The 12,173-nt window shown below is 35.3% G+C and overlaps 1 protein-coding gene across 2 annotated transcripts in view; it reads left to right on the top strand.

Moving 5' to 3' along the window:
* Nucleotides 1-12,173, top strand: part of agbl5 (AGBL carboxypeptidase 5) — a 142,985-nt gene that overhangs the window by 47,759 nt on the left and 83,053 nt on the right. For both annotated transcript variants that reach the window (XM_039748311.1, XM_039748312.1), the window contains exons 10-12: nt 813-948; nt 2,675-2,865; nt 4,896-5,119. In XM_039748311.1, the coding sequence (XP_039604245.1) occupies nt 813-948; nt 2,675-2,865; nt 4,896-5,119 (551 nt within the window). The remainder of the gene's footprint in view (nt 1-812; nt 949-2,674; nt 2,866-4,895; nt 5,120-12,173) is intronic.

The following is a 12,173-nucleotide window of genomic DNA, read 5'->3' as shown; positions in this document are numbered from 1 at the left end:
CACAGGATCTGTGTGTGCTACGTGCCTTTACACAACTGAGTGTTATTTGATATTGTTTGCGTCTCACGGGTCTTTTAAGTGTCTTCCGAGTACTTCTGAGAAGATCATGTATCGTCACCCTGCTTTTCCTTTCCAGGATTTTTTTTTATAATAGAGAGAAATCTTCATTCAGATTGATTGATAGCTTTTTTTATTATTATTATTTTATTCTTGGCTGTCAATGACCAATAGATTTTAGAGGAATAGAATTAATACAATTTTACTAAGATACCCAAAGAAAAATTTGTTATGATGAGAAAGCTAGTTGATAATTGATTTACTCTGTATACTTTTTTTTCTTTTGTACAGATTTAATTTCTAGGCAACCAATATTTCATACACTAATCTTACTTAGGTTTTTATAATTTACTTTTTTGTCAAAGTTGAAATGTTTTGACATTTGAAATTGATACTGTACACTTTTTGAAATAATAGTATTATGTATATACAGTAGAACTATGTAAATTTCAAGCAAGAGAAAAATGTTTCAGGTATCGTAATATGAAGTATTGATTTTTTTTTTTTTTACATAAAATAATTTAAAAAGGAAATTGTTTACTTTCTTTTCTTTGCATGTATTGGTTGCATCATTATTTTGTTATGTTCAGAGATGACCAAATAAAGAATGTGTTGGTATTACATATTGACACAAATTTGTGTTTTCCCACTGTAGATCCCTACCTCTGAAATTATCTATTCTCCAAAGAGAGATTATCATGATGTATATATTTCAAAGTATAAATAAATTACTTTATTCATTTGTTTTTTACCAGCTATACTCTTGAGTGCAATTATAACACAGGACGCTCAGTAAATACAATTCCCCCAGCTTGTCATGATAATGGTAGATCAAGTCCACCACCGCCTCCTGCATTTCCTCCAAAATATACAATTGAAGTATTTGAACAGGTATGTATAAATACAGTTAAACAGTTATATGATATACACAAAACCCTAGACTTTTTGTAAAATTTTTGGACAAAATTTAATTAGGCAGTTTATACTGTATTTTGTTTGTAATTGTTAATTGTTTCCTGTTACATTATTTACAGAATTAAACTATTATTTTTGTTTATTAAATAATTTTCTAATAATTTATAGATGGACAGAAAGAGTTTCAACTTTAATCTGCATTTCACATAAAATAGATTTAATTAATTTAAGTGACAAGGAATTAATGAAAGAAGTTGTAATGTATGAACAAGAATTTAAGAATTTATAAATTGGAGGATTCCTCTGCCATGTGTATTGTGAATGAAGCTTATAAAAAAATAGCTTAGTCAATTCTGGAGTACTGTAGTACTGTATCTGCATTGCCATCTTGTAACAACCTTTCTCAGTAACAGAAAATGCATTCTACACACAAATTGTTTCAAAGGGCAGCCTAACCCATGACTTGAAACCTTCACTTCATCTTGCAACTAAAGCATACAAACTAATGATATGTCTAGGAATAAAAAGGCAACCTGCTATAAAGGAAAACATTAATGCTTAAAACAGTACAAAAAGTGATCACCCAAATCTGTTTTACATAAACATACAGAACAATACCACTTGAATATGAAATCAAACAGACAAATCCTTTGAAAGTTATAAACTCATGATTGAATCTGAGCTAGATTTTGATCTAAATGAAACATCCATTTACCCTCATCTGCCAAAATGCCTTCATTGCCACAACTCTTATGTGATGTTGCTGTTTGATTTTTCTTCCTTTTGTTTTCTTTGGCATTGGAATAATTCCTTCTCTCCTCTACTTTCTTTCTGACTTCTTTCCCTGGGTAACCTTGTGAAATTCAAACTCACATTCACTAGTTAACTCTATGCTGTTTAGACCTAATTTAATCAACAATGATGAACATATATTACTTGACTAAAGCTAAGTTGAATTAAACTATTGACTATGAAGTACACTTATGTGACATGGCTACAAACTTTATGAAACTGATTTTACTTTTTCATTGTTTTATGCTTCGTATTTATTTTCCCAATCTACACATCTGTGTGTCAGATAACATCGGAAAGATGTTTTTAAATGATGTATACAAGTAACAATTTCTCTTAGAGTGAGCCGAGTTTTCCATGAATAAATGGCGTTGCTTCCTCGTGGTTTTAATATTAGAAGACTCTAATTGTTTGATAATTGTGCATCTTTAGCCAGTTAATTTATTTTTTTTCAGTTTGCTAATTAAACTGCTAAGTAAATTTACATTGTTATCAGCATTTTTGTATGTTTTTTAAAACTAATTAAGAGAAGAACTTGACATTTTTCATACAGTATTCCATTTTTTTCATTTCGAAACAGTTCTGTTTTGAGTAAATATGGCTTCTAAGGGAGAATTATTTAGCTTAGAAAAGAATATTGGACTGTACAACATACACATCTTTTTTTGTTCTGATTAGTAGAATAAAATCTGATTCTGAAAGTCTTAACTGAATAGTAGTGTTTTTAGCTTTTTGTGAGATTTGCTCCTATTTTACCAAATAATAGTGTTTCAATGTTATCTGCAATGCTAACTAAGAAGACTTACTACAGTCAAACACATTCTTTAGCAGGTATGACTACTTTGCCAGTTAACTTTATACTTTTATTTTATCTTAACAATTTGCTCTAAAACATATTCTGTTTTGTAAGGTTGGCAAAGCTCTGGCTGTTGCTGCATTAGACATGGCTGAATGCAACCCTTGGCCTCGGATCATAATGTCTGAGCATAGCTGTCTCACCAATTTGCGAGCATGGATGCTGAAGCATGTGAGAAACAGCAAAAGTGTAACCAACAATTCAAAGAAGAATGGAAATAAGCTTTCCCCTCCAAAAGGCTCATTGTAAGCACAGAGTTTTTTTATTGTTTTTAGCTTTTTGTATAATTTGCAGCAATTTGCCGGTATAGGTCATGGGATTAGTTTTCCGTTAAAACTGTCTTTTTATCATAACTCAGTTGTTGAAATAATATTGCTCAGAGTAAGACACTCTGATATTATTTTGTCAGATTGATAAAAAAAAAATCAAACATTAAAAAATACTAAAATAAAGAATCAAATTTAGAAGCTTGACATGAATCAAACCCTATTTGACCATAAATTTGATTGAGCAGATTTAAGAATGTTATGTTGTGATATGTAACATTGGTCTCACATTCCAAAGACATACATATTATTAGGTTATCAGTTAAAATTTAGCATTGTATGAGTTTTAGTGTGAATGTGGAAGAGCAAGCTCCAAGATGGACCAGTAAATTTGTTGCTACCTTGCTGTGTATGCTGTTAGGCTAGATTCCAGCTCCTGGTCATCCTTAACTGAATTAACTGCATTTTGAGAATGTTATGTAGCATTATGATAAATGGGTAGCTGATCTTACATATAAGTTCCTTGAGTAATCTAATTACTGTTGCTGTTTAGAGGAATAGAATAGTTTTTGTATAGTATTCATAAGTTCATCACAAATGATGCTGTTACATATAATCCTGCTTTTTGTAACAGGACTCTGCTAAGCTCATGCATGTTAACAGGTGCCTTTTTGCATGATGTCACATTTAGGGAGTGGCATTTAAGTAGACCATCGCAGGAAACTGATCATGAAATGTCACAGTCTTTACTAGGGTCTGTCTCTCTCACTTGAAATGTAATTTTGTTAGGTTGACAGAATTAAAATTCAGCTTTGTGTGAAAGTACATGCTTTTTAGGTATCTTAAAAAGAATTCTATAGATTGTTTATTTGAATATTATTTGTTTGAATATTTACATTGCAAAAGTAAACTATTAACAATCAAAATGTTTAATGCACACACCTATGACAACACAGGTTATGAACATCTACTGTACAAAAATGTGATTGTTCTCTAGTAAGTTTTGGAATTTGTTTTAATTGTTAGTAATCTATTATAATAGAACATTCTCATAGGATAAGTAGGCATTTTTTCCTACGCTTCAATATTTTTCTACATAATCTATGTCAACTTCAACAGCCTTATGCCTGCTAGAATCAAGAGCATGCCTCTCTTTCTTATATCAGTCTGAATCCTGTATTTGCTACTGTATTTATTCTGTATTTTACCCCCTCTACACAGTAAATTCAGTAACCGCCTGTTGTTGGACGTGACTTTAACCAAACAATATCTGTGGCACAACAGTAGGAAATAGTACACTGATAGTTAACCCAACCACTAAATAAGTTACAGGTGTCTAATATTAAACAGAGAAAATTTGCACAACCCTCATATTTTGATTATGGGTTATTTAAAACCAAGGAGATATTATCGAAATACTGTATTTGTTAACACAAATTAAACATTCAATAATGAGCATTTTTAAGTAATATAGTTCTGTCACATACAACCCACTCTTTAAATCCAGCCAGCCTGTGAAAACTCCCTCTCCATATTTCAGGTGGCTATTGTGGTGTAAGACTGCTAAAATTTTCTTTGCCCTGCTTAAAATTTTTTTGTCTCTTTATTGTCCAAGATCTTACTCCTGAAATAAAATCAGCTTAAAATGACAAAGCTTGATTTACCACCTTTTAAACAAATAACACATGTAGTTTACACAAATATAAATTCAAGGATTCGATATAAAACTAGTAAATATTATCTGAAATGGAATGCCCCCAACCCAAGTCTATAATCCCATTTAAAGAGTGATTATTTATTTCATTTTTAATTTTTTTTTACCTAATTTACTTAGTAACTATAGAATTAAGTTGAATTTTTTTTTTTTTTTAATTTTGCCTGTTTATTGCATTTATCAGGAGACATTTAATAGAATATCATTCTTTCTTGGAGGATGCCTACTTTTAAAGTACAGAAAAGTTATGATTACCATAAAAATACTTTTCCAACCAGATTGTTCTTATTTATAGTGGCCTTACAACCTCAGCCTCAGAAAATGCCCTAAACAGAACCAGAAGTAATAGTAATGGCACCACCAGTGGTAGTAGCAGCAGTCAACAGAATTCCCCACAACTGAAAAGCTCGCCCAGCTTCACTTTCGGTTGCAGTCTTGGCATTGGAAGACCTTCTTGCTCAACGACATCTAGTCTGAGTCTACAAAAGGGTGTCCAGAGGGTTCTAGGACCAGTGAGAGGTAAGCTACCACAAGTGGTTCGCTGTGATCAGTCATGCAGCTTACTGCACCATTTATGGTCCTGTGTTGGAGAGTGTAATTAGAGGTGCACTATCATTATACTTGGCTGTCTTATTGACTTTTTTGGAAATCAGCAGGTGGTGGAGAAAGCATTTGCTTCAAAACATTGTACTTCTGTCATTAGTGTGGACAATAGGAATGCTTCAATCAGTCGACCACCAATCTAAATTGGCCGATTTTTCAATAAAAAAAGACTTGATATGTAAATTGGCCAATCACAAAATGTGACCTTTTCTGCCCCAGCTTTTCTGAGTTTTATGGTAATTTAGTTGCAGTGCTCCTTTACTCACAGTATTACAGTAGGCAAGCCAATACGGGTCTCTTTTTGCGCATCAATGTGACGATTTTTTAATTTTTCAGTGTGGATCCCAGCACCAAGCCTTGGCTCCACTCACACACACAACCTCGCAGAGACAAAAAAGCAACCAGTAATAAAACAGAAATTAAAGAATGTATTAAACAATAATAAATGAAATATATGCCAACCAACTACAGTGATCCCACCCCAGTTCTCCTTACAACGATATACAATAAATACAAATTCAACAATAACAAACCACTAACAAAAACACACACTATGAAGTCCAAAAACAGCTACTGATGAAATGAAATGATGGAGGTGTATGAATGTAAAGATAATCCTACCAGCATTTCCTGATGAGATGATATGATGTGAATGGGATCAGAAGCGCTCCTTTCTTCGCAGGACGACAACAAATCATCAGACAGTCCTCATGCAGCAGGAAGACACCAGACAGTCCAAAACTCGAAACAGGAGACGAAGCAGGACAAAACAAGAATCCACAATTAGCAAAATGGGAAGGCAAATAAATGGGCAACTTCAGACATGAAACACAAAAGACTTCATTTTCCTCTGTATAATTGGCCCCCATTTAAATGTTGCACCGGCCTCCTTGTCCCCAGCAGCCCCTGCACCCTCAGCAGATGTCCAATCGGAGCCACTGCAGGGACTTCTGGGAGTTGAAGTTTCTTTACCCATTAGCGCCCCCAAAGACCTTTTTATTTTGTCGTTTAAATTAAAACAGACACCATATTAGTTTGGATAGCAAGATTGTTTTAAGTGTAGCAGCCTACATTTTAATTGGAAAAAGAAATTGTTGCTTAGTAAAGCAAAATGAATCTTTTACTTATAAACCTGTTAAGCATGTTACTCTTGTGTCATCTTGATAAACAGCTTATGAACATTTCATTCATTGGTGGCTTTTTTTTTTTTAAATTTGAATTACAATACAATACAATACAGTTTATTTTTGTATAGCCCAAAATCACACAGGAAGTGCCGCAATGGGCTTTAACAGGCCCTGCCTTTTGACAGCCCCCCAGCCTTGACTCTCTGAGAAGACAAGGAAAAACTCCCAATAAAAACCTTGTAGGGAAAAATGGAAGAAACCTCGGGAAAGGCAGTTCAAAGAGAGACCCCTTTCCAGGTAGGTTGGGCGTGCAGTGGGTGTCAAAAGTACGGGGTCAATACAATACAATATACACAACAGAACAATTCCTTAAGACAGCATAATAATAAAAATTTTAGAAGTACGATTTAACAGTAGATGATATGACATAATTAGGTTTGGATATTTTTAGAGTCCTGGAGACCTCATCCATCTAGCTGCCTCCCCATTTGGCCATGCCACAGCTGAAACGTTGCTCCGATGAAAGGACCCCTCTTTTCCATGATTCCTGTGATCCTCCATCAGGGATGACTTTACCATAGGCAGGCAAACAACTTGGCAGGTGGGCCGTGGCACCAATGGCCACATTTGGGTACTGAGAAAAGAAACAGAATAGGTGAGGGTTAGTATTCAAATATAATTATCATGTTACTTATGTTATAGTGCTAATGACTAACAACAGAGATGCAGTATGTACAGTTAATCAGCAGCTCTAGTCAGGATATGCTAAACTGAAGTAGTGAGTCTTCAGCCGGGATTTAAAGGCTGAGACTGAAGGGGCATCTCTTATGGAAGCAGGAAGACCATTCCACAGTTTAGGGGCCCTGTAACTAAAAGCTCGACCTCCCACTGTTATTTTATTAATCCTTGGAATCCTAAGCAGACCGGCATCTTGAGATCTTAATGTGCGCTCAGGTTTGTAAGTCATGATAAGTTCAGACAAGTAAGCCGGACCTTGGCCATTTAATGCTTTATATGTTAAAAGGAGGATTTTGAAATCTGCCCTGAACTTAACTGGGAGCCAGTGTAAAGATTTAAGAACTGGGGTTATGTGTTCATATTTTCTTGTTCTTGTAATAATTCTTGCAGCGGCATTTTGGATTAACTGGAGGCTGTATAGAGAACAGTTTGAACAGCCAGTGAACACCGCATTGCAGTAGTCAATCCTACTAGAGATAAATGCATGAATTAATTTCTCACAATCTTGTTTATTTAGAAAGCGCCTTAATTTCCTAACATTTTTAAGATGGAAAAAACATGTTTTGGACGACTTTGTAATATGCGCTTTAAATGACATGCTAGAGTCAAAGATAACACCTAGATTGCGGGCTGATTCAGTAAAATTAATTGGGATTCCAACTGAGTTAAATGACGACAAAATATTGCTGTGATCATCAGTTGTGTTTATCCATCCATTATCCAACCCGCTATATCCGAACTACAGGGTCATGGAGGTCTACTGGAGCCAATCCCAGCCAACACAGGGTACAAGGCAGGAAATAAACCCCGGGCAGGGCACCAGCCCCACCGCAGGGTACATGCATACGCACACACACACACACACACACACACACACACACACAAGCACATACTAGTGACAATTTAGGATCACCAATGCACCTAACCTGCATGTCTTTTTGGACTGTGGGAGGAAACCCACGCAGACACAGGGAGAACATGCAAACTCCATGCAGGGAGGACCCGGAAAGCAAACCTGGGTCTCCTAACTGCGAGGCAGCAGCGCTACCCACTGTGCCACCATGCCGCCCCCTACCTGTTCTTCTGACTTTAAATGTTTGCCTGTTCTGTCCTTTTAATTTTCATTAATTTTTTGGACACTCATTTCTGTTACATATTAGTAATACAAGATGCTATTTTCTGGGAAAATAGACATGATTTTGAGATGCTAAAGATTTTGAGGTTCTGATTTTCATTCCATCCATGTTGGCTAGAAGTGCTTAAGTAATCACTGAAGATCACAGTTTAATGAAGAAATAGGATAATATCCTCTTCAAACCAGTTAAATGCAAATCAGTGTCCAAAACTAGATACTTCCAAATTATTATTACTTACAAGAGAGGCTAGAAGAAAACACTCACCTGTCATCCCAAAACATAGACCTCCTATCAACAGATTGATTGCTATTTTACAATCCAACAAGCAATACCATTGTATTCCATAATGATACCACCATACTCGAACACCTGAGTAGCTAACTCACATAGTGTTCTTTATCACTCATCTACTGTATACCTAGGATTCCACTGTATTGTCAAATTTGCCTGAACTGCTTATTTACTGTTCCTAAGTATTGAGCATCGGAAGCATTTTGTGTTCTTTGGTGTTACTTGTTATGTTTTGTACACATTGTATGTTTATACTTACTACTTCTATTAAGTAATAAATGTAATTTACATCTTTTTATACTGATATGTATAGGTATATGTGTTAATATTTTATCAACTTTATTTACAAAACTATGTCAAAGTAGTTTTAATAGTCATTGCTATTTCTGTCATGTGTCATTTTTATGCTTTTTGATGCATCTTTTATGCTATATTGTGTTGTTGCTGCATGTTTGATGTAACATAACCATGAACAGAATTAAGTTGAAAAGATTTTATTTTGCACAGAGTTAACATTACAAGGAAAGTCTGAAATGCTGCATAAAACATTTAATGTGAACAATAAAATTATACTTATTTTATATCTCCATTTAATGCTCTAATGGTGTGACTAAGCTGTCCATGTACTGCCTTTTTTAAGTGCTTATCTTTGTTTTCTGGAATGGATGGTTACAGATCTTTGTTTACATGTTGGTATTTTTCACTGATTGTACAATTGTCTGTTTTGACTATAGACAACATACTAATATTTTGTCATTTTATGTATGCAGCATATGCTTATTTAATTTTGCATTATTTTAGATTAAAATCTGGGCAAAACTATTAATCTTTTCTTTTTTTTTTCCAGTCAGTAGTACTATTATAAATTTGGACATATTCACCTTTTAACTCTTAGAGATTTTGAGGTTTTCTCATCTTTTTTTGTGCTTGTCCAAAATTGATAAAAGTCTGTAATGTTTCTTGTGATAATGTTAGGAGTAATGCTATTACAAAATGAAGTTTACCTAGGGAAGAAACCACAGATGCAGTCTTTGCTGTCAGGCAAATACAGGAAAGGAAGCAAGGGAAAATAAATATGGTGCATTATAGATTGGTAGACCTGTATAAGGTATTTGACATGGTGCTATTAGAGTTACTGAGATGGGCATTAAGAAAGTTAGTTGGGAATGAATGGTTAGTGCCTGTGTTGATGTTAACATATGAGAAAACGGATGGTCAAGTCAACAGAAAAATTCTGAGGTAAAGGTGGGAGCTGCATTAAAGATTTTCTCGGGGTCAGTTGCTTTCCTTAATAGTGTTGGGGGTGGTGACTAAAGAAATGTGTAACATGTACTGTATGCTCTTGTATTGATGGCAAAAGTTGAAGTGGAATTAACAGAGAAAGTACTGAAGTGGAAGTTAATTTGGAATAAAAGGGCCCCAATGAAAATCCCAGGAATGACCAAGGTGATGGGTGATGGCATAGAAGTCTAAATGTCTGTGTGGTATGTGCATTAAAGGTGTTGGAAGTAACTTAATCCAGTACATAGATGTAGTGGTGTGAAGAGTAGTCAGCAGATGCAAATGTGGATTTTGTTTGCTAATTTGTATGTGATTAGTGAATAATATATTAAGTGTACATTTAGATGTCAGCAACGGAGTTCTTTAGAAAAAATAGGGAGGTTCTGCTATTTAGATATCATGTTGAGTGTAGATGGTGGTGTGAGCACAATGGTGGTAACAAGGGTGAGAAGACAGTGGAAGAAATTCTGTCCCTCCTTCTCATTTTTTAAGGAGTCTCTCAGGTATTAAAAGGTTATGTTATTTTAAATTGAAAATTGTTATGCTGTGTTGGAGTGAAATGTGTCTGATCAATATTAACCTGAAGTAAATAAGAAAAGAATATGAATGAGCAGTTTCATGTGCAGAGTGTCAAGGTGTGGCAGGAAGATTAATGCCAATAATATCAACAATAGAAAAAGCTAGGGAAAAAAAAATCCTGACTTGGCCTTTGATGGAGACTTTTTTGTCAGAATTAATGTAGCATATGATAGATTGTAAAAAATATGACCTATTACAGCGTTGCCACTGATGTAATTAATTCAATTCAGTTTTATAGTCCCAAGAGTGAAATTTGGTTTGTCAATAGGTCTAACAGAGAGAGACCATGACACAACATTAACCTCCTTGGCATTAAACCTGAGAATTACTCGAAATTCTTTGTAATTATGGTAAACCAAGAGTCAGACTCAGCGTCTCATTTAATTATCTGCTTTACATTTTTGAGTCTGAATAATGCTTGTGACTGTATTTTGCTGCCATCTAGTGAATGAAATAACATCATGCAGTGAAAAATCCACACTGAGGTAACTAGTTAATATTTATAAGTGGGGCAGAGCCTTCAACCATGTGTTAATGAGGGGCTATAAAGTCAATTTTAGAACAGAACCAAAACTGACCTGTTAGTTGAATCAAACAATAGCGATGACAATATGGATTAGTCATCAGATGTTGACACTGATAGTGAAATTGATGAATAAAACACCATATGACGAAACAACCATGATATGCCCAGTGACCTCATTTGTGTAATGATGCAGCAGCGTGCAGTATGTATGTGGCAAAAAGGTAAAATAACCGCAATCCAGTAGAACAACAAAAAGACATTAGTACCTTAATCACTGTTCACAATGTAGCAACTGTCAATGTTCATATCAGGGAAATGTGGAAGTCGCTAAGACTTGCATTCTGGTAGCCTAAAATAAAAAAGTGGTGCATTGATCTTGTGTGTCGGGCACTGACCTTCTACCCTTTCATGCACATGCAACAGAAAAAATGTTATAAAAATTGTGCAAAGAAACTCACTTCTGCTGCCATGATTACAACATTGGGCTTTGTTGATAACTGTTTCAAAACAGTTCTACATAAAGGACGCATGCTAAATCTGCATCAGTACAGCACTGGATACTAGACATACCATTCCTACTTTTTGGTATTTACATGTTTCTGTTACAGGAAGTTGGGAGCATGCGCTGTTACAGTGCGTTGCTGCACCCATACAACAAACCACCTCAGGATCACAATTAAGAACGTGTGACACCTCAGCACCACACTAGTTCAAATGGAATGGAACAGAACAATGTGAGGTGTGTTTTTTTTTTACAGTGGCTAGTGTGCCAACCCTGCCACGCAACCCCCAGATTTTCCCTTGCAAGTTGGAGGATATGCCTGCAAGGCTGAATGCAGATTAATGTCATACTCGGGACAGAGCAATTGCAGGTTAAGAGCCTTGCTCAAGGGCCCAACAGAGTGGAATCACTCATTTACAGGAATCGAACTGGCAACCTTCCAATTGCCGGTGCAGTCTCCTAGCCTCAAAGCCATCACTTCATCCATAAAAACTACACATAAGATTTTTTTTATTAAATCTTTTACCTCCGCAAGATGGTGGGGTTGGATGGTGTTAAAAGTTGATGGATATGCAGACTGTGTATACAGTACTAGATGTGTTACTTGGCCTCACCTAGGAAATTTCATAAGATACTGGGTATCCATTATATAGTGTGGTGAGTTCACCGAGTGTATCAGAAGTGCTTTTATGTATACAATTTTTGTAGGGTTTTTTTTTTATACCAAGGGTTATTATTATTGCCAGACAGCATTTTGTAGTGGCTAAGGCTTTGGACTTCAAACCCCGAG

This window comes from Polypterus senegalus, chromosome 3 (assembly GCF_016835505.1).
Source record: "Polypterus senegalus isolate Bchr_013 chromosome 3, ASM1683550v1, whole genome shotgun sequence".
NCBI lineage: Eukaryota > Metazoa > Chordata > Cladistia > Polypteriformes > Polypteridae > Polypterus > Polypterus senegalus.
This window is presented reverse-complemented; position numbering and strand designations above follow the sequence as displayed.